This window comes from Thalassophryne amazonica, chromosome 8 (assembly GCF_902500255.1).
Source record: "Thalassophryne amazonica chromosome 8, fThaAma1.1, whole genome shotgun sequence".
Classification (NCBI taxonomy): Eukaryota; Metazoa; Chordata; class Actinopteri; order Batrachoidiformes; family Batrachoididae; genus Thalassophryne; species Thalassophryne amazonica.
Genome location: NC_047110.1, coordinates 78,037,339 through 78,059,240, shown reverse-complemented (window position 1 = coordinate 78,059,240; position 21,902 = coordinate 78,037,339). Strand labels below are relative to the sequence as shown.

Below are 21,902 nucleotides of genomic sequence, written 5' to 3'. Positions count from 1 at the left end.
CAACACAGCCTTCACTTTGGAAATGATCTGGTCGTTTCAGCCTGTCGATGGCCACTCGGAGCGCGGCACGCCCTCCGCCATTGTGGGCCGTCTTTAATCCGGTTATAATGGTCCTTAATCTGTGCGACGCCGATAGAATCTTCACCGAAAGCCATCTGAATTTTGCGAATGGTTTCCACCTGGCTGTCTCACACAGTTTCTGAAAAAATTTTTAAGGAGCAAAGCGGCAGTCGCTCAGCCATTTCCCTGACAATGAAAATCCAACGAGGGGGCTGGACCAGCGCTCGCTCAAAGCCTGCCCACAGGCGAATGATGCAACCGACAGGCGTGAAAAAAACTCTCGCATACGCACGAAGGTTCAAGCTTGGCTGATGCAAGCGCACATGATTCAAATCCATATAGTTTTTGAAAAAAATAAAAAGGTCCGTTACTTTTTGGACAGACCTCGTATTTTAAGACTTTATGCAGGCTGTGTATGTCAGAAAGACTCCGTTTGTAATTAGACATCTGAGATCAAACCATGGAGTTAAAACTGTAAGTCATTTTTTACCATAAATTAAATCTCAATTCAGTTTATTTGTATAGCGCTAAATCACAACAGTGCTGCCACAGTGCTCTTCACACGAGTAAGGTCCAACCTTACCAACCCTGTTTCCCCAATTATGAAACTGAAATCTTATTTGATCCTACATTATAAAAATGTAGGTGCAACCTTTCAGTGTAATTTACTGCTGAACTTAAACATGACACTAAATTGATACTGATACACCTGAAAGAGTTTCATTATCGTTGAAGGTAACAGCTGTGAATTTTTGTTCTCTTAGAATTCAAGTGACCACAGCAGTAAACTCTGTGATAAGCCACCCATGTGTCCCTCTGCCACCTTACCTGCCACCACAGAGGATGACGCTTTTGGCACGAGAAAGGCCCGTTCATCTTTTGGGAAGGGCTTCTTCAAGATCCGCGGGGGCAAGAAGACAGCCAGCACTCCAAACCTTGGTAAGAACAAACTACTTTTTTTAGTAGCTGACTATCTTCAAGAGGAGATCAGTCATTTTTGTAGTCACTGATTCAGTGTGGAACTTTTATGTATGATGACTTAAAGGAGAACTTTGCAACTTTGGTCAGTTTTTGGCTGCTTCTTCAGGTTCTTGGTCACAGTATGTATGTCACAAAACTGTCATAAAAATTCACTGCAGTCCCTCCCTCTCCACCACCAACACAAACACCAACAACCCACAGAAATACACAGAGAACAGAGTTTAGCTTAGGCAGATGCCTCTGCACGTGCTCTCGCTGAGTACATGCTCCATCAGTGAGGAAATACGTCATGCTTTCACGGTGAACTCCACTCCACAACTTCCCCCAGCAGCAAGAATGCAGGTCCTTCATGCTGTTTTTCACACTTTATCTTTCAGCTGTGCTTTTCCAAGAAAGTCTGACCAAGGTTGACCTGTGTGACCCCTCGATCTGTCATGCATTTTTTTTCTCTTCCTCACTTCTTCCGACAGCAGGTCCCCTGCCCCCCCTTCCCTCCGCTGGCTCTGTCATGTTTATGAATGTGTAAGCCTCGACAGAGGAGCCGGTATGTGTTGTTGTTGCTGCATTGCTGTAAAGCAGTTCATGTTTCACGTGAGACCTGAGACTCTCATTCACGCGACTCTGGTCGTATTCTCTGAAGTTGCAAGGCTAGTTTTCTGCTACGCGAACCCTGGTGGGGGAGAGAGAGCCCCCATTCTTCCAAAAACAAGTCATTGAACTGTTGAGGTCAAAAATTTACTTAGTTCTCCTTTAATTTTCACGGAGACAACAGTAGGAGCATCGGTGATGTGAAGCAGGATTAATGCCATGATAGGATTGGGCAGTCTGGAAATGGGTAAAACATGCTAGCGAGAAACATGGAGATGGATACCACCCTGCCTTGCACAGTTACTAGCTTAGTTACTATCCACCAAAAAAAAACAAACAAAAAAAAAAAGACAGACATTTGAAGTCACAAACAGGACATTTTAGGAAGTGAAAAAATATCATCCAAACACTCACCTCTGACTGTACTTTATTCAAACTGCTCCAGGTGATGAGCAGTTGGAGGAAAAGCATCCTTTTAGTCAGGGTCCATCATGCAAAACATTTACTAAACAGATAGGGATTTTTGGGAATAAATATTTCAAGAGTGCCTTTTTTAACATGTTTGACAAATGATACAAAGTACATTTATAGTGCTCGTACACAAGATACGAGCCTGAAAACTAGCTGGGGTTTTTAACTTGCATTTTTATTAATTTGAGTGTGACTACTATAACAACTTGATGGTGATGATGTAGTTTCCCAGAGAGGAATAATCTCATAATGGACCTTTTATATTGCTGTGGCTAGCTTTTTATAGTCCTAAGCTACACTGACGGAACAAACCGTATGGACTGAGATGGTAATTTGCAATCCAAACAAAATGTGGTCTACGTTTTAATTGCAGAGGTCTGCTTCTGTGGGTTTTATATGCCTTTGGTCTTGCGTAAGTGCTTTATTGTGTGTATTGTACCCATGTGTGTTTCCACCTCTCTAGTCCTGTTTCTGTTGTTGGTCTTTTGATAATATCTGCCCTCTGTCTTGTTCTTTTTTCTGTTGGGCCTTGTTGTGTGTGTGTTTTGTAACACATGAAGACCGCAGCCGGAGTGTGAGTGCGCCCATGCTAGGTACAGTATAGACCACAGGTCGTTGTAGTGGGATGAAGGCAAAGAAGAATCCTACAAGGATCTTCACTTTATTTGTTCTTGGTCTCTTTATTTAGCTGCCATGATGTTTCAGTCGCTGCATTTCTTTGAAAGCAGCCTCATTACCAGCAATTATTTCACCTCAAATGTCTCTGCAACATACAGTACAACTGTGTTGTATATGTTGGTTTGCCTGTCCCTGCATGTCTTTTTTTCCCTTCTTCTTCACTCTGTTTTCCTTTTAAAAACCTGTCCTAAATATGATGCTGTGTCTAAACCCAGCTTTTAATTAAATAATTACTACTTTAGATGTGAAACTCATCCTATAAAATCTTTAATAATTGTCTTTTGCCACAAACCTTTGTTTCTCCATTCAGTGGCAAAACAAAACAACTAATGAGTTTTTTTTATCTGATATAAACCTATTTTAACCATGCATAAGCATCCTTTTTGAGTACATGAATAATCTTAAGCTGGCCATACACTACACGATGCTTTACTGCTGTATCATAGACAGCGTAATCCAGATCCAAACTTCTGCATTTTGTGTTCACTTCATCTGCACTGTCTAGGCTTACTGAGCTGTCATTGGGTGCCAGCCTTGACTGGGCAACTAACCTGTGTTCAATCCATGGGAGTCACTCTCATATGCTTCATGCTATGGAATATGGGGATAAACGGCAACATCAGTGGTCCTCAGGGCCTGATTGGGATTTATTACTTTGTTTCTTAAGAGATGCATGCATGCAGATTTAGGAATCAATGTCTTGGCCATACTAGGTGCTGACAAAATTATTTAATTTGTGCTTGCACGCACATTAATAAAATCATGGGAAAGAATTGTGTACACGCAATAGCATTTTGAGCTTTATACTTTTTCTTTATGGCCACTCCAAGGATCCATGGGTGTGTGCACATCTGTATGCACGTTACAAGTCTGTTTCTTTCAAGGCACACAGGGGTTTTTTTTTTTATTATTTCAGCTGTTCTTGTACAGAGTTTCAACAACGTATGAAATTTTGTGGCCATTGGGAAGGACGATTGTGTGCCTCTCTGCTGTAATAACATGTATCCAACACCATACAATACCCATTATGATGCTATACAGGAAATACTACATCGGTCGCATTGCAAAAGTTGAAACTACGACAGTCTCATTTTAGCAACACAAGCCTTTTTTGTAGTTCCTCCATACAATATAGTAGTATGCAATTCTCTGTGGCCTAACACCGATTCTTATGGTATCGTCCTGTAGTGTATGGCTGGCGTAAGTTCTCAGCTGTGTCTCATGCATGCATGCCAGGGTCTGTTTATGCCCACCGTCATTACCTCTGTTTGTTTTGGAATTGTTGTGCATTTCTGTTTTTTGTGCATTTTGATCATAGTCAACATGTTAATACTCATTTTTGTATGTATGTACAGCTGAAACAGAGCGACAAGGCACTGATCATCTGGATCTAGCTGGGCTGCCTCAGAGATCATCCAACAGTGACAGCACCCACACGCTCCCTACCACCCCAGAGAGCAGGAAAAAATCCAAAGGAATTAAGAAACTCTTTGGAAAGTCAGTAGTGCTGGCACTTAGTAGAAAATTGTGTGTGTGTGTGTGTGTGTGTGTGTGTAGATGTTTGAGGTTGTAGTTTTTAGTTCCAACTTCTTCTTCTTTTTTTTTTTATACAAATAGGATTAAAAGAAGTCAGTCTACTACTTTTAACCTGGATGATAATTTACCAGAGGGTCAGTTCAAGAGGGGTGGAGTGCGAGCCACAGCAGGACCCAGGCTGGGTTGGTCTCGTGACCTGCAACGAGGCAACAAGTAAGTCAGTACATGATGTGACTGAGCATGGGGTTTCAGTACCTGATTATCCTGAGTTAACTTGGGGAGTTGTTTAGTAAAACAGACAAAAATGGGTTTGTTTGTTTGTGCACAGAATCACTGCAGGTACAGTACACACTTCTTCCCTTGCTATACTCTCATCTTTACATCTTAAGCCGTTTCTCCGCTGTTCCTGTGACTGGCTTCAGTTTTGTAATGCAATTTATTTTTCTTAGTGATGTGGATGCACCGTTTGCTCGTTGGCCAAAGGATCAGGTGTGCGACTGGCTGCAAGAGCAGGGTCTCGGCCTTTACGTCAACATGGCTCGTGTGTGGATCTCTTCTGGACAGACTCTGTTGCAGGCCTCACAGCAGGATCTGGAGAAAGTGAGACAAAGCAAAACATTAGTTTAGAACCCACAGTAGAGGTAGAGATTATCCGTGCTGGTTGGTTGACTTGTTTCCTCCTCGTGGATTTGTAGGAGCTGGGCATCAAGCACCCACTCCACAGAAAGAAGCTGCAACTGGCTCTGCAGGCGCTTGGCTCCGAAGAAGATGATACCAAGGGGAAACTGGACTATAACTGGGTGACGAGTGAGTACCAGTGCACAGTTCTGCTAACTGCTAATTATCGAAGATATTGTTTTCATTATCGGATTAGCTTTTCAGATAGCTTTGAAAACCATCATCGGACTAATTATCTTCCGATAAGTTTTGGTCCGATAATTTTTAGACTGCTAACGTATTTTTGCAGATGTGGTAAACAAAGCTGAATAGTTACAAATATCTATGAGATCTAAAATGTTAAATGTTTTATAGTAGATGCACAGTTCTATCCTCCATAAACAGAGGAGAGCTGATTCTAGAAGAAACCGCTCTATTGTCTCCAGGTAAAGGAGAACTGGTCACAAAAAAAGGCTTATTTCTTTTGATCCCATACTAATCTTCTTCTTTGTCTTTCGGCTGTTCCCGTTAGGGGTCGCCACAGCAGATCAATTGTTTCCATCTCACCCTGTCCTCTGTATCTTCCTCTGTCACACCAACCACCTGCATGTCCTCCCTCAGCACATCCATAACCTCCTCTATGGCCTCCCTCTTCTCCTCCTGCCTGGTGGCTCCATCCTCAGCATCCTTCTCCCTATATACCCTGGGTCCCTTCTCTGCACATGTCCAAACCATCTCAATCTCGCCTCTCTGACTTTGTCTCCAAACCGTCCCACCTGAGCTGTCCCTCTATGTTCATTCCTAATCTTGTCCATTCTTGTCACTCCAAAGAGAATCTCAACATCTTCAGCTCCGCCACCTCCAGCTCTGCCTCCTGTCTTTTTGGTAGTGCCACCGTCTCTAAGCCGTACAACATAGCTGGTCTTACTACTGTCTTGTAAACTTTCCCCTTCACTCTTGCTGATATTCTTCGGTCACAAATCACTCCTGCCTCCACCCTGCCTACACTCTCTTCTTCACCTCGCTACCACACTCTCCATTACTTTGAAAAGTTGACCCCAAATATTTAAACTCATCTACTTTCACCACTTCTATTCCTTGTAACTGCACTATTCCACTGGGCTCCCTCCCATTCACACACATGTACTCAGTCTTGCTTCTACTGACTTTCATTCCCCTTTTCTCCAAAGCATATCTCCACCCCTCTAGACTAGACTCAACTTGCTCTGTACTCTCACTACAGATCACAGTGTCATCTGCAAACATCATAGTCCATGGGGACTCCTGTCTGATCTCATCTGTCAACCTGTCCATCACCACTGCAAACAAGAAAGGACTCAGAGCTGATCCTTGGTGTAATCCCACCTCCACCTTGAATGGGTCTGTCATTCCGACTGCGCATCTCACCGCTGTCACACTATTCCTGTACATGTCCTGCACTACCCTAACATACTTCTCTGCCACTCCAGACTTCCTCATACAATACCACAGCTCCTCTCTTGGCACCCTATCCTAAGCTTTTTCTAAGTCCACAAACACACAATGTAACTCTTTCTGGCCTTCTCTGTACCTCTCCAACAGTATTCTCAGAGCAGACATTGCATCTGTAGTGCTCTTTCTCGGCATGAAACCATATTGCTGCTCACAGATCTTCACCTGTTTTCTAAGCCTAGCTTCTACTACTCTTTCCCATACCTTCATGCTGTGGCTGATCAGCTTATGCCTCGTAGTTACTGCAGCTCTGCACATCACCCATGTTCTTGAAAATAGGAACCAGCACACTTCGTCTCCACTCCTCAGACATCCTCTCACTTTCAAGATTTTATTAACAGTCTGGTTAGAGACTCTACTGCCATCTCTTCTAGACATTTCCACGTCTCCACTGGAATGTCATCTGGACCAACTGCGTTTCCACTCTCGATCCTCTTCATAGCAGCCCTCACTTCTTCCTTACTAATTTCTTGTACTTCCTGATTTCCTCTCATCACATCAGCCAGCCTTTTCTCTCGCTCATTTTCTTTATTCATCAGCTCTTCAAAATATTCCCTCCACCTTCTCAGTACACACTCCTCACTTGTCAGCACATTACCATGTACATCTTTTACCACCCTAACCTGCTGCACATCCTTTCGCTCTGTCCCTTTGTCTGGCCAATCGGTACAAGTCCTTTTCTCCTTCCTTACTATTCAACTTCTTGTACAGCTCGCAATATGCCTTTTCTTTGCTTTTGCCACTTCTCTTTTCACCTTACACCACATCTCCTTGTACTCCTGTCTACTTTCTTCATCTCTCTGACTATCCCAAAACATTTTCGGCAACCTCCTTATGCTTTCCTGGACCTCTTCAATTCCACCACATCAAGTCTCCTTGTCTTCCTTCCACTGTCCAGATGTCATACCCAGTACTGTCCTAGCTGTTTCCTCACCACATCTGCAGTACTTTCCAGTTGTCCAAAATTGCTTCCCCTCCAACCAGTGCTTCTCTCACCTGCTCGCTAAATTTCACACAACAGTCTTCCTCCTTCAGCTTCCACCATCTGATCCTTTGTTGAGCTCTGACTCTCTTCTTCTTCTTCTTTACCTCTAAAGTCATCCTACAAACAACCATCCTATGCTGTCTAACGACACTCTCTCCTGCCACCACCTTACAGTCTCTGATTTCTTTTAGCTTGCATCTCCTATAAAGAATGTAGTCGACCTGTGTGCACCTTCCTCCTCTTATGTTACCCTGTGCTCCTCCCTTTTCTTAAATTAGGTATTCACCACAGTCATTTCCATCCTTTTTGCAAAATCAACTACCATCTGTCCTTCCCCATTCCTATCCTTGATACCATATCTACCCATTACTTCCTCATCACCTCTGTTCCCTTCACCAACATCCCCATTGAAGTCTGCTCCTATCACTACTCTTGGGCACACTCTCCACCACCTCATCTAACACACTCCAGAAATCTTCTTTCTCCTTCATCTCACAACCTACCTGTGGGGCATATGCACTGATGATATTCATCATCACCCCTTCAATTTCCAACTTCACACTCATCACCCTGTCAGACACTCGCTTACCTCCAACACACTTTTAACATACTCTTCCAATAAATGACACCAACACCATTTCTCTTCCTGTCCTCACCATGGTACAACAACTTGTACCCACCGCCGATGCTCCTGCTCTTACTTCCCTTCCACTTGGTCTCTTGCACACACAATATATCTACCTTTCTCCTCTCCATCATATCAGCCAGCTCTCTCCCTTTACCAGTCATACTACCCACATTCAAAGTCTCCACTCTCATTCCCACCCTCTAGTTTTCTTCTTCTCCTCGCTGTTTGTAGAAACGTTCTCCTCCTGTTCTTCGTCGTCTTCGCCCAGCAGTAGCCCAAATTCCACCGGCACCCTGTTGGGCAACAGCACCGGTGGCGTACGTTGTTAACCCGGGCCGCGACCGATCCAGTATGGAAATTTGATTGTTAGTCTGCATAGTTGGGTTGGCTTGTTTTACCGCTGGATTGCCCTTCCTCACGCAAACGTCCTCATTTATCCGGGCTTGGGACCGGCAATATTTTCAATTGGAATCATTGCAATCGATTCCTGTTTGCTCTTTATCGTCTGGCTTATATCAAACACTGTCTGTTGTCTTTGTTCCAGAGTAATATATAAAAGATGTCTGAAATTCAGTTTGCGTTTATTAAATTCCACGCATCTTAAATATAGCAGACACGGATTATCTGGAATTTTGTTTTGGCACGTTTTCACGGTCTCTACTGCCATCTACTGGCCAGTAGTGTTCATGGCAGTATTCGCCCTAGTACTGAGCATCCAGTAGTTGGCAGTGTTATATTTATTTTGACACGGTTATATCAGACGATTATCTCATTACAACTTGGCTTTTTTTTAATGCCTTTTTTTAACAAATAAAAAAAATGGCCTATTTTACAAAAGCACATTTATCTGTAAACACCTACACACAACACACCTCACATAGAATGAATGAGTCAACCAATCAGTGTTAGCGGAGGCACATTTTACCCATAATCCTTTGCCATCTGTCTGTGTTTGTTATAAAACTTCAGAATGAATGCATTATTCAACAATAAATTATATGTTATATTTTAACTTTGTACAAATGACAGAATTGACATTAATGGAGTTATTCTGTCAGTATTAATTTTATTTAGAAACCAAACCATAAGTCAGGACTGCTTTATTTTCCAAGACCTCCGCCTCACGGCAACGCTGCTATTGAGTACAGAGTTGAGCTTCTCTGCTGGAAGCCATGTAGTAAACAGGAGCTTCCAGCAGTGGGCAGGAGGCACAAAAGACAGACGTGCTGGACTCATTGTTTGGGGTCTGTAGCCTTTGATGCTACCAGAAGCGATTGTGGTGTTAAAACTTAAAATCAGCTTGCTAGTTGTTGCAAGTGTACCTTTTTCAGAGACAATACTGGAAGTTATTTGTAGATTCTGATCATTTTTTTTGGGTGGTTTATCGGTTTAGCTTTATAAAAGATAACTTTTCAGTTAGCTGATTATCTGTTATCAAAGCTAATTTTTTGGTTAGCTGTGCTCACCACTGCTAGTGCAACACACTCACTTTACCCAGTTCAAATGGAGATGAATGAATTTTGAGGTGGAGGTCAAAGGGAATCTGATGCATGTGCTTGTAATATTAAGGTTTACTTGGAAAAGTTGTAATGTCAGCTTGAGTCTTTCCTCTCAGGGTGGCTGGATGACATCGGCCTGCCTCAATATAAGACACAGTTTGATGAGGGGAGGATGGATGGTCGCATGCTGCACTACATGACAGTGGTGAGTATCTGTACCGACTCCGTGCAGTTACACAGATTGGACATCACCAGTGGAACCTTCAGAGATGCACTGACACACATCACTTTCAGTGTCTCTACGGAATAGATTTGGCGTGTTGGGTATCAGTCAGACATGTTTGCCACCGATAGTTTTAGCAGAAAGTGAAGGACATTCGGTTTCTGCTGTGTTTTTGTGTCGCGTGCTGACTGACTGCAGCCAATATCGACTCATCGCAGCCCAAAATTCCTTAACCAGGAAATCATTGTCTAAAGGTAGTAGGAGGGCTTCACTCCAAACGTTTGAAAGTGGAAAGGCACACAAGTCCACAGTTATGGACCAGTCACATGGCATACGACGATTCCTGAACGAAGGGATAAAGTAAGAAAGTCACAGTTCGTTGAGAAAAAGGTGGACGACAGAGCTTTATCACCGAATAGTCTGCAAACCAAGAGCCCAAGAGGAACAAAACAAAAACCGAAGCTAACGTTGATCGCTACGCTTTAACAAAACGTGGCCTAGAGTCACTGCTGGAGCAGTGTGTGTCTGCATCTCTGAGTTCCATGACTCTGCGCTGGGACGCAGCTTATAATGCCTGAGGCGTGGAGAGACTGCAAACAGAAGCTGTGGAGATTGTCACGTCAGTGGGACCCACCTGCTCGGGTTCCTCATCCAGAACAAAAGAGGGATCATCTCCATCATCAGAATCATTGCCCAGGTCTCCACAATTTCTCTTATACTCACTCGACTGGTAAGCCACTGAAGGCCGAGATAGGCATGTCCCAACTTGTCCTCTGACACTCCAAAACGGAGGTGTTCTTTGTCTCGCTCCATCAGCGGCTCTCGTGACGCGCGAAGCCTCCGTGCGGCTTTCCATGACAAAATCTCTTGTTAAAAGTGAAATCTGCCGGAAAATGCCTGATGTCCAGCTCTTGTGATAACCAGAGAAATTGCACACGACGGTCCCGGATCGACACAGCCACCCGTTTAGAAATGAAATGGTGGTTTCTGCCTGTCATCATGGCTCGGAGCGCGGTGCGTCCGTGCACCATTGTGGGCCGTCCTTAAAGCGGTAGTAACACTCCTTAATCGTCCGTGAAGCCCATAAAATTTTCACCGAAAGCCATGTGAATTTTCCGAAGGGTTTCCAGCTGCCTGTCTCTAACAGTTTCTGAAAAAATTCTGATGGAACAAAGCCCAATCATTCCGCCATTTCCTCGCAATGAAAAAAACCGACGAGAGGGGTGGGACCAGTGCTCACTCAAAGCCTGCCCACAGGCGAATGACGCAAACCGACAAGCGTGAAAAAACTCACGCATAGCGCACGAAGGTTCAAGCTTGGCTGACGTAAAAACATATGACTCAAATCCATATATTTTTTGCATAAAATAAAAAGGTTGGATACTTTTCTCACAGACCTTGTATATTGATGTATAACAAAAAGCTGTCAAAATGGGGAATAATGTGTAAAGATGATTGAATATATCAGAGCAGTAAATGATCAGTCCGTGTGAACACGCATTGGCTCCCCATGTGCAGTAATTTCCACCAGCTGATCATTGATCCATAATGTGAATTCTGACTTCCAGAACACACAATTTCTTTCAGAAAAGCCTGATTGTCACCAAACTTGGTATGTGTGTTTGGCATTGTGACCTCAAGAAGACTCTTGATTTTGGGCTCAAATGGTCAAAATCCCTTATCCCCCCTCCTTTCCAGTACCTCTGAACACAGAGGACATGCATGACTGCAGCACCTGATTACAGTCAGGTGCCTTACACACGGGTTACATGCAAACTGAACATATTTTCTCAGTTGGGGTCAGGATGTGGCTCAAACCCAGCTGATTTCAAAGCAATGGCTTAAATATTATTTTTGACATTTTAAAATTTGTACAGGTCTGAAACAGTGCTGGTCTCTGAGCCCTTGGAGTTAATGCTGCTTTCAGTTCCATGTCTGAAGTCTTTAATTTAGACTCTATATTTCTGATGTCTGATTCAGTACATCAAAGACATCGAGCTCCTTTCTACAATATTTTCATTCTTCATCTTGTGAGGGGGGATTGTCAGACGTTTGTGACCCACCACTGTATTGAGAGCAATACCAAGGTCCACCACTGAAGACAGAACCTGTCAGATATGTTTTACTACATCCAACAACTACATACAAGTAAAAATGTAATTAACTGTTATTCTTTTGCTGCTCATGTGTGTGCGCCGCTACATTTCTGTGATGTCAGATTGGTGACCTCGGTCTCATAGATCCTTTCTGAGTTTCCCACTTGGAATTCTGACTTGAATGACTTTCTATTGCACTTTTCTGTGTTGAAGCTCATTTCCCACCCGAGTTCCGATGGCATGGAATACAGCAATAGACCGTTATTTACAAATTTAGCATCTTGCTACTTTGGATTTTGAAAATTTCCAACAGATTTCAAACATTAATGCATATAGATTTAGGTTTTAAAAAAAAACACCTAATTGTTAGTTCAATACTCAGTAATTTTGCAGGTATTCTTAGTGAACACCAGCTGTAACACATTGGGCTCATGGGCTGCATGATGAATCTATCTGAGTTGCACCACAGCCTCCAAATCTATTCCAGCTCAGTTCTTCATGTCGGCTTCTGTACCAGAGTCCACAGTGCTGTCATTTAAACAAAACTGCTTTGTTCTTCAGGAGACCTGCTTCTCTGAAGGTGGGGAGTGTCTTGCCTCACCTCAGTATCACGAGAGCTATTCAAGTTGCTCCGACCTCAACAACTATGAGCCGAACTGCTTACGCCGCAGGCCATCTGACGAGGTGTGACCACAGAACCCAACAGCTTAAAGCCTGGTTCACACTGTAAGATTTTAAAATTATCTGTAAGTTTCCAAAACCTGAGAGACCACACACGTGGGAGATAAAATAATAAATAAATCGTACATCTAACAGTTTTGGTCGTACAGTGTGTGGGTGTTCAGCCACCAATAAAGACAACACACCCACATGCGAACATTCCCAGGTCAGATGGAAATCTTGCAAAATATCTCGAGATTTAAACGCGACTATCAGCGTAAACAAACGGAGATAGTTGTGGACTATTCACAACAGAGGAAGGAAAAAAAATACAGTGCAGCTTTCTGATTTGGCTGCACGTCACATTCAGCAGGCTGCATATTCTTTGTGTTCGTGGGACACCACATACATGGCAGTATCAGGCCGAGACAATCCCAACATGTTGAATATCCCCAATTGTGGTCTGAGCACTCCTGATGTCCTTCTGAGCAGATCAGAGTGCTCTTAACACACCACATGGCAGGAATATCTGATAAGATTATCTTTAGCGTCATCACGATAGTCAGGGGCGTCCTTAAGATTGTTGGAAGGGGAAGATCGGGTCCCAATATCAGCCTAATTATCTGCTGTGTGAACAAGGCATTAACAGTTGTACACATTCACCAGTTATTTAGTATGTGCTGTAATCTGATCATAAATTATGATTATAGTCGACCTCTTCATTTTTGGGTAGAACAATATTTCACCAGCAGAGATTTCCCAGTGGACCAACCACAGAGTGATGGAGTGGCTGCGGTCCGTGGACCTCAGCTGAATACGCTCCCAACCTCAGAGGCAGCGGTGTGCACGGAGGCCTGATGGTGAGAGACTTTGACTTTAAAAAAATTTTTAAAAAAGACTGTCCTCTGCTCACTCCTGTTTACTCTCAATCAGGTTCTGGAGCCACGCTTCAATGTGGAGACTATGGCACTGCTGCTAAACATCCCTCCCAACAAGACTCTGCTGCGCCGCCACCTCGCCACGCACTTCAGCCTCCTGGTCGGCTCGGAGGCCCAGCAACTCAAGCAGGAGTGTCTTGAAAACCCAGATTACACTCTTCTTACAGCCCAAACGAAAGTCAAGGTAACAAGTAACACTTTGCGGAAAAAGTCACTGAATTTTATATGAAATAAGAATATTTTTTAACCCGACAATGAATTTTTGTGCAGCTTCTAAAACAGTGGTGCGTTTCTGCAGGAATGTCTAAATATAGCATGTGGTGATTGATGTTTTCACCCTGCTCGTATGTAACAGCCAAGGAAACTGGCCTTAGGTCATTTCGGGCAGTCTGAGAAAGAAGCGGCAAGATGACTGTGAGGAGTATGTGTGTCCTTTGGATGTGGAGATGCCAAAGGGACGAGGTTTCCAGAAAGGCCTTGGGATGGAGCTTCAGATTTACGAGGACGACCTCGACAGGCTTGATCAGGTGAGGGTTAGTGCTGCGTTCTCCTCACCTGGGAAATGGGAGTTGCATGATTTTCATTCAAATAAACGTACTTTTAACAAAAAATTGTAATTTTGTTGTTTCAGCAGCTCGCATTTTTCAAATCCTTTCTAATCGCAGCTGCAGATCTCAGTTTATGGTGTTTAGAGCACATCCTTCTCATTTTGCAGATGGAGGACTCTGAGGGAACTGTGAGACAGATCGGTGCTTTTTCTGAAGGCATACAAAATCTAACGGTAAAAACTTTTTGATGTTTTTTATATCGTTCCATCCTCGAGGTCAGTTTCACAAGCTGGTGTGACATTAACATACTGTCATTTCTGTGTTGTGCTCTTTATCAGAGCATGCTCAAAGATGATGAATTCTTCAAAGAAGTTTCAAATTCTCCCAACCCGAGTGTAACAGATGAGGACTCTTAACGCGCGGGGCCTGAGAGTGCTGCCACCCAACTCTGTGCCAATGACTCGGCACACAGTTAACACTCCAGCTTCTTTAAGTGTTCTATTCACATATGAGCCAAAAGTATTTTTCTTGTGTTTCCCCCCATTAGAAATGTTGTGTTGTGAGAGCGTATCCCCTTTGATTGTTCCTGAACTGTTTCTGCATTGCTGCCTTTTGATGACTAAGAGAAAAATTTAGGGGCATCGCCACTTGTTTTTTCCTGCCAGCTGGATTCTGGAGATACCCATTTATATACTAATATAACAGATGGACACTTTGACATCTTGAAATGCAAACAAAGATGTATATATGATCTCTTTCTCCTCTTTTTTTTTTTATGTATGTAATCTTTTGACTATGGAGTCAGTTGCAGGAAATAGATGGAATTCATCAAGTACTAAAGCTGAGCAATGTTTAGTGTAAATTGTACAACTCCAAAGCAGCTGCTATTTTTTAGAACATTCATCTTTCTAATTGAATGCACAGTGTCCTTATGTTTTATCGTGTATTGAAGTTTTTTTTAACTTACCAGCAATATTTTGCATGCATTGTTTTCAGTACACCTCCTACAGGACGGCACGTAGTCTAAAGAATATCACAATGTATTGACATCCAAATATGTTAATATAATAGCATGACAGTCTTGTGTGTGTTTTTTTTTTAAACATATTTGGATTTTCACAAGAGTCCCATTGGCTATTGCATTGTTTTATATATATATATATATATATATATATGTAATTGTCATATTCAGGTTTTTAAAATTATTATTACTATTATTATGCAGCTCTCATCTACCTTAGAAAATTGTTTCTTTTTTTGTTTGTTTGTTTTTTTAGTTTCCAGTTTAACATCAATAAAGTAAGTTAAACCATTTGCCACTTTTCCTTTCTTTACTCACCCTATGACTGCTGGGATAGGCTCCAGCCCCTCCAATGAATGAATGAATGAACATCAGATTGTGTGGCACAGCGCCCCCTGTTGGTCAGACAGATTGCGTCTGACCGAGGTTTTGGGGTGGAAGTACTAACTTCTTTACTGCTCTCTGAGCTACACGAGTGGAGGCTTTTGAGAAGAACATGGGGGCAAAGTGAGTTTCTGTTTTTAGTTCTTTTAATTGTATAAAGGTAATGAGACTATTTTAGCTCATGTGTTTGTCTTCTGTTTCTCTGTAGAGAAACTGGCCCGACAGTTACATTTGTTTACTTTTCTACAAGCTGAAAACTTTAACTTGAAAAACAGTGTTTCTGTGTATATCATTTTAATGTGTCAAATATGTGCAGAATCTGCAGAGTATTTTTCCTCGCTGCGTTTGTCGTTGGACTGAATGCGTCAAGGTACAGCTGTAGATTTTTTTTTTTTTTTCTTTCTTCCCCAGTTTCCTTTTGACTAAATGTAGTGAGGGAGAGCTTAAGTTTTCTGCATTGATGGTGACTTTTTCCTTGAGGCAGACCAACTGTCAACCAGGAATATCCAGACTCTTCAACGAGCTGTGGAGTCTGGATGTGAACCGTATGACCCCTAGAGTTGACTACACCATCTCCGTTCAGGTGTGGAGCAGGTTTTCACTCATTTTAAGACCATTTCTGCCACAGTTTCTGAAGAGTTCTTGTTCTGTTTGCCGTGTCTAGAATAAAGCTGGTTTCGTAAGCTCAGGCAGTCACGTAGTGCAGGATCATGCCTCACAGCCTCTATTCTCACACGTCAATGAGACCCGACTGAGGAACATAACCACCTTTTCACGTGAGTCACTACCTTCTAATTCTTCTGTGTGACTTTTTACTTTATATTCATGTGTGTGCAGGTTGGTTATAGATTTTGCTTCACTGAATCACATTCTTACTGCAGGGTTCATGGAGCTCTTGGATACTATGAAGGTCTACAGGTGGTGACCGAGCGAGTCACAGCAGAGGAGCTGACTGAGAATACTCTTTTCCTGGATGCTGTCTTGGAGACTGATGTAATGAAGGTACATTTGACAGTCTGAACCAGTTCCATGTGACAAACACTTCAGTTTGTTGTTGTGTTTTTAATCTCCAAGTAAGGTGTCACTGTATGTGTTTTTGTTCTCCGACACTGCCTGCAGTCTGTTTTTGTCTTTGTGATTTGAGGGCAGCAGCTGATCTCTTTGGGGAGCTTTGTCTCTTCCTGACTCGCTCCGTATGACAATCCGAACATCTGTGTGCAACTGTGGAATGCTTCAGTCTCACCAAAGACTGCCACTGGGAACAAAAGGGGGAAAAAAAAATGCTAACATGCAGAACACGCTGTACTTGGAAGAAGATGCGTTTGTTGTGTGACAGCTGCAGCTGTGGGAACATATTGAACAGCTTTTTTAAAAAAAAAAAAAAAAATTATGGTTTAAGTACTTGTTCATTTCTTACAGGAGAATAATTTGTCTTCACACCCACTTAGTTTGGCTAAAATGAAAAGTAAAAAGTCTTAATGTAAAATATATATATATATATATATATATATATAGCAATGTATGTATGTGGCACAGTTTGTGTTTGCTATGCACAACCACAGTAATTAAGCAATCGACACCAAACTTGGTATGGTGACTGGTCGGCACCAAAGGGGAGGTCACTGGTGCACTTTGGTTGAAAGTGTTCATGCACGAACACACACACACACACCCATGGTCAGCCTTGTATTAGATCACGACCTGCTCACTGGAGCCCTTAATTTCGCAGTTCATGTAGTACTCAGGTCAGGTAGCAAGCATAACACTTTACTTGCTATGTAGTAGCGGCTGGCTAGGGTGCACTTTAATTACAATCTGAACAGCCCAGCGCGTGCCGCGTATGAGTTGAGGTAGCATTTTTCATTTAAATGTACCTACTGTGCACTTCATGCCAGGCATTGCAGTGATAATGACATGATACCACCTTTTTAATCATCATTCACTTGAGTTCATTGAATGACAAAATTGCTCTATGAAAATTGACACACAAAATGTAATGCAACTTACTACACCTCAACTAAATGACATGAAATATACAATGACCTGGCTAAAATTAATCTTCTATACCCGTGCGCGTAGAACGGATAACTTAGCTCGTTATTATAATGCAGAGATGGCTAGGTACCTTATGAAACACTACACACATGGGTTGTGGTGTTTCATACAGTACCCATATGTGTGAAACTCAATGCAACGTGTCAGTACCAGTATGACCATCCTTTAATATAATGCATCTAAATCATTGCGTTTATAGCCAACTCCCCCCAACTGAAGGATGGATACAAGAACATATGAATATGTCCTGGAATTAATATGTTGGTAACAAATGGAATGGTAGATGTAGAGTATGTCGTCCCCACCCAAACCAGTGAGGGAAGCTTCCAAGATGCAGATGACTACTCTGAAGGAGTTTCTGTGGATGTGACTGGAGAAACTGGTCTGATAGCAACCTTTGCATGTTACTTCGCTAGTTACAGCTTCATGAGTGGCAGAGAGGAAATTTTTAAAATGAAAATGGATTAAGTCAGTTTATGGTTTCCCCTGTGTAAATTTCACATCTTTGTGTGTATATATATATGTGTGTGTGTGTGTGTGTGTAATTTGTTTTTCACAAATTGCTTTGTTGCATAGTCCATCATGAAGCCTTAGCGGTAAAGAAATGTGCAAAAGTTGCCATATGCCCAACTTGTCCCATCGCATCCACAGAAGCTTGTATTTCAGTTATCAGTGTCTTGGAAGCTCCCCTCGCTTGCATCTTTTTTTTTTTAAGTGAGCCTGCTCTACACAAAATTACTGTACAGTTCCTTACTGAAATATTTAGTCATTGTAAATGTTCTTGTATCCATCACCTGACTTATCTGGGAAAAAAAACTTGTAAGTTTTTATTATTATTATTATTATTATTATTATTATTATTATTGATTTTTACCATTCAGTTTCAATTTATTTAATTTATATAGAACCAATCACACAAGTAAGGTCTTTCCTTACCAACCCCCACAGCAAGCACACAGGCAACAGTGGTAAGCAAAAACTCCCTCTAATATTAAGGAAGAAACCTCAAGCAGACCAGAATCAAAGGGGTGACTCACTGCTTAGACCATTCTAACAGTTACAAGGTTTTTGCAAAGTTTTACAAAGCTGAAGAAACACAAACAGAAATAACACAACTTTACAAAAGAAAAAAATCATTTGATGAGAAGTCCACACAGTTGTTTGCAACACAGGCAGGGGTCATCCAGCAGTGCTCATGCCATTCAGTGGGTCTGTTTCCGTGGCAGAGAATGTTCCAAGTCCATTTAAGAAACTATGCAGTCATCAAATCCAACCCGTGACGTTATCTGCACCTTGGACAGAGAGGGGAAAAAAGCAGAATCACTCGGCCAGAAAAACTTCACCTGCGGTATAATTTATCAGCATTAAGCAACAGGAAAGCAGAAAAAATATTTATGAAATTCCCCATTTACAGTACTTTAAGTAATGCCATGTGTTGCATATCAAAATGTTCAGAACAGTCTCAGCTTTCTGAATTTGAGATATTTGTGTAGAGCACTTTGTAAAGATATGATACATTATTAACAGATACATGATGAAAAGTGGATATGGATGCAGGAGACAGTCAGTGGGGCTCTAAGGGTTAAAGAGTATTCATACTTATGTTTGTTGCATTGGGTTTCTACTTTGAACCCTATAATTTAATTATACTGTAGCCTTTCTGAGGGTTTTTGATTTGTCAAAAGAGGAAACACTGTCCACCTAGACAATGAAATGATTGAGGCTATACAATTTTGAATCATATGACATTTAAATAAAATTAGACAGGAGTGCACTCATGTCTGTTAAATACTGTAGGTAGAAACAGATACAACTCCAAAGTACTGCAATGTCAAAAACATAGTGTCTGCATCTCTAATCTTTGGTGGTTGTATTTCTTTTTTTCTTTTGTGTCCTTCTTTTCTTCTTCTACTCATTCAAATTTTAACAATCAAGATTTCTTATTAAAAAAAAATGTATTTATCTTCTTTAATCTCAATGGGAAAACAAAGACTACCATGCACAAGTTGGGTCAAAATGAAAGGCCTCTATCCCCTCTGTGGTGAAGGACAATTTTAAACATTCTAGAATTAAAATGACTATCAAATTGATGTCAGTGGAGGTTGTAGCAAAGGTGAAAGCTTACTTTGAATAAAAAGTGACTACATTCTGTGGACCTTATCATATAGACACACAGACATGCAGAGAGAATCCACTGTCAAATAACTGATGGTTAACTATAATCTCTCCTAATGTCCATCAGTGTCTTAGATCAAGTGCTAAACACCTTTACAATCAGTTTTTCACCTGACAAGTGTTTGTTAAAATGTGCATGAAGAACATAAAAAAAATTGAAATCATTTTGGTCGATGCAGGTGTGTTCTCATGTGGCCTTCTGGCTTATGTTACACAGTGTAAGAATTTATTTATTTTTTGATTGCATTAATGTGATTTCTTCACAGCGTGCTCATAAGTACCTGGTCAGTAAGGGACAGTCCAGCTCTGACTTGCGGCAATTTAAAAGCCAGCTGTATTTGATCTGGTTCAACCTGTACCACAGACAAAGTAACAGTGGGTGAGGTGACAAAACACCCGATGCTCAGGTCTATTTGTTAGTCTCACTTGTGTATCTGTAGAAAGTTTTGAAGCATGGCTTTATTTTCTAAACGAAATTCCACAGGCTGGACTCTTGTGGATTCGAGCACGTGTTTGTGGGAGAGATGAAAACTGGACCACAAATTATTGGTTTTCACAGCTGGATCCAGTTCTACCTGCAGGAAAAAAACAGTCACTTGGACTACAAAGGGTACAAAGCCAGGCAGCACGATATAGTGAGTTTCAGATTTTTTTGTTTTGTTTTAAAGAATATTCTAACTTGTCCTTCAGTGTGTTTAACATGATCCTGTTTCTGTCCACAGCCTGATCAGGACGACCATGTTCTCAACCTGCAGTTCAGCTGGCACGGCGTGGTGAAGCCTGTCAGCAGCGCCTTCATCGGGACGAGCCCAGAGTTCGAGATGGCTCTGTTCACCGTTGTCTTCCTCATCAACACAGACAAAAGCACCTCAGTGCTTGTCAACATTGACCAGTGCCAGATGGAGCTGGTGGTCATCAGGCACGGCCGCTCCCTCAGAACAGCATACCCCAAGCTGCTAAGCAGCAACAGCAGACATGTCCGCCAACACACTCGCTGACACAAGCAGCAGACCGCCGTGTTCATCATGTGCACTCACTGTGGTTCAGAAAATGCCACAAAGACATAATGTGGGAATGTTTATGCAGGTGTTTGCCATAGTTGATCACTACAGTAACTCATGATTCTCACAACAAGTAAGCCTGTTCAGTAAGTAACATTAAAACCTAAGAATTATTACAATACATTTTATACAATTCTTTGGAAAGATGTAATACGAGTAAATTGAGTTGTTGGGGAAAAAGGGCATCTTGACTTGGGAACGCCAAGGGGTCCCCCAGGAAGAGTTGGTGCTTGGCCCACGATGGGGAAGTGTGCAATGAGCTGCTTAGTCTGCTGCTGCCACAATTCGGACCTTGTTAAGTGCTCGAAAAAAAACAAATAGGGGAAGAAAGTAGAAAATAAGTGATGTTTGTACCATCTTAAAGCTACAGTGTAAGATCTAGAGGTGCTTATTAGCAGAAATGGAATATCTCATTTGTAAGCATCTGCTCATTGTTTTCATGACATTTAGAATGATCCCTTCACATCTACATGGGAGCAGCCCCCTCCCCCACCCCCAGTAGATGCAGCCATGTTGATACAGTAGCCCAAAAGGTACATGCTGACTCCACCTTTCACATTTTTTAGCACAGCAGGAAGACTGAAGGAAAAAAGAGGAATCTGATTGCTCCCTGTATGCTGTCTACTTATGCTGTCTACTGTTGCTAATGCATGCTAACAAGTTTGCAAACACTTATTTATTTTAAAAGGAGAATCATGCATTGGGCCAGGGTGCATGAGTCCCTGCTGCCAACGAAGCAAAAAATGTGAAATCATGACCAGCAGCAGTACAATGCAATCTGCAACATCACCAATACATTACAGTAAATAATTGCACAGTGTAGCTTTAAACATACCAAAACACAATATATTTTAATCTAAGAATTAAACTTTGGTTTTCTTTTTAGTCCTAAAATGTCCTTCCAGGGGGTGAAGGTGTGAATATTTTAAGATTCATTTATGGAGTTAATTTATGGAGTTAATAGTTACCCAATTTTACTATAAACTGAGGGGGCCAGTTTACAGTCAGATTTATGCTTTAGAATGAACTCCCAAGTCCTGAAAACATTCTCGTTTCCCTTCAAGGCATGAAAAACTAAGCAACATTCCCGTTGAAGTCTTTACAGGAGGTCGTTTTCAACTCAACAAAATCTGGACTCTTAGAGAAATACCAGCACAATTAAATGAT

At 41.9% G+C, this 21,902-nt stretch overlaps 2 protein-coding genes across 2 annotated transcripts in view; both read left to right on the top strand.

Moving 5' to 3' along the window:
• Positions 1-15,099, top strand: part of ppfibp1b (PPFIA binding protein 1b) — a 40,833-nt gene extending 25,734 nt beyond the window's left edge. The window contains 15 exon segments of the mRNA XM_034176777.1: positions 825-999; positions 2,661-2,693; positions 4,134-4,275; positions 4,396-4,527; positions 4,764-4,914; positions 5,010-5,121; positions 9,691-9,779; positions 12,455-12,577; positions 13,287-13,361; positions 13,363-13,413; positions 13,487-13,675; positions 13,847-13,873; positions 13,875-14,018; positions 14,207-14,272; positions 14,378-15,099. Of these exon segments, the coding sequence (XP_034032668.1) occupies positions 825-999; positions 2,661-2,693; positions 4,134-4,275; positions 4,396-4,527; positions 4,764-4,914; positions 5,010-5,121; positions 9,691-9,779; positions 12,455-12,577; positions 13,287-13,361; positions 13,363-13,413; positions 13,487-13,675; positions 13,847-13,873; positions 13,875-14,018; positions 14,207-14,272; positions 14,378-14,455 (1,587 nt within the window). The 3' untranslated portion in view covers positions 14,456-15,099.
• Positions 15,100-15,293: 194 nt separating this feature from the next.
• Positions 15,294-20,879, top strand: endouc (endonuclease, polyU-specific C). Its single transcript, XM_034176778.1, is given in 10 exon segments — positions 15,294-15,567; positions 15,761-15,814; positions 15,929-15,945; positions 15,948-16,027; positions 16,109-16,220; positions 16,326-16,343; positions 16,346-16,446; positions 19,941-20,053; positions 20,159-20,309; positions 20,397-20,879. Coding segments are annotated over 10 exon segments (933 nt in total). The 5' UTR covers positions 15,294-15,556; the 3' UTR covers positions 20,673-20,879.
• The last annotated feature ends 1,023 nt before the right edge of the window (positions 20,880-21,902 follow it).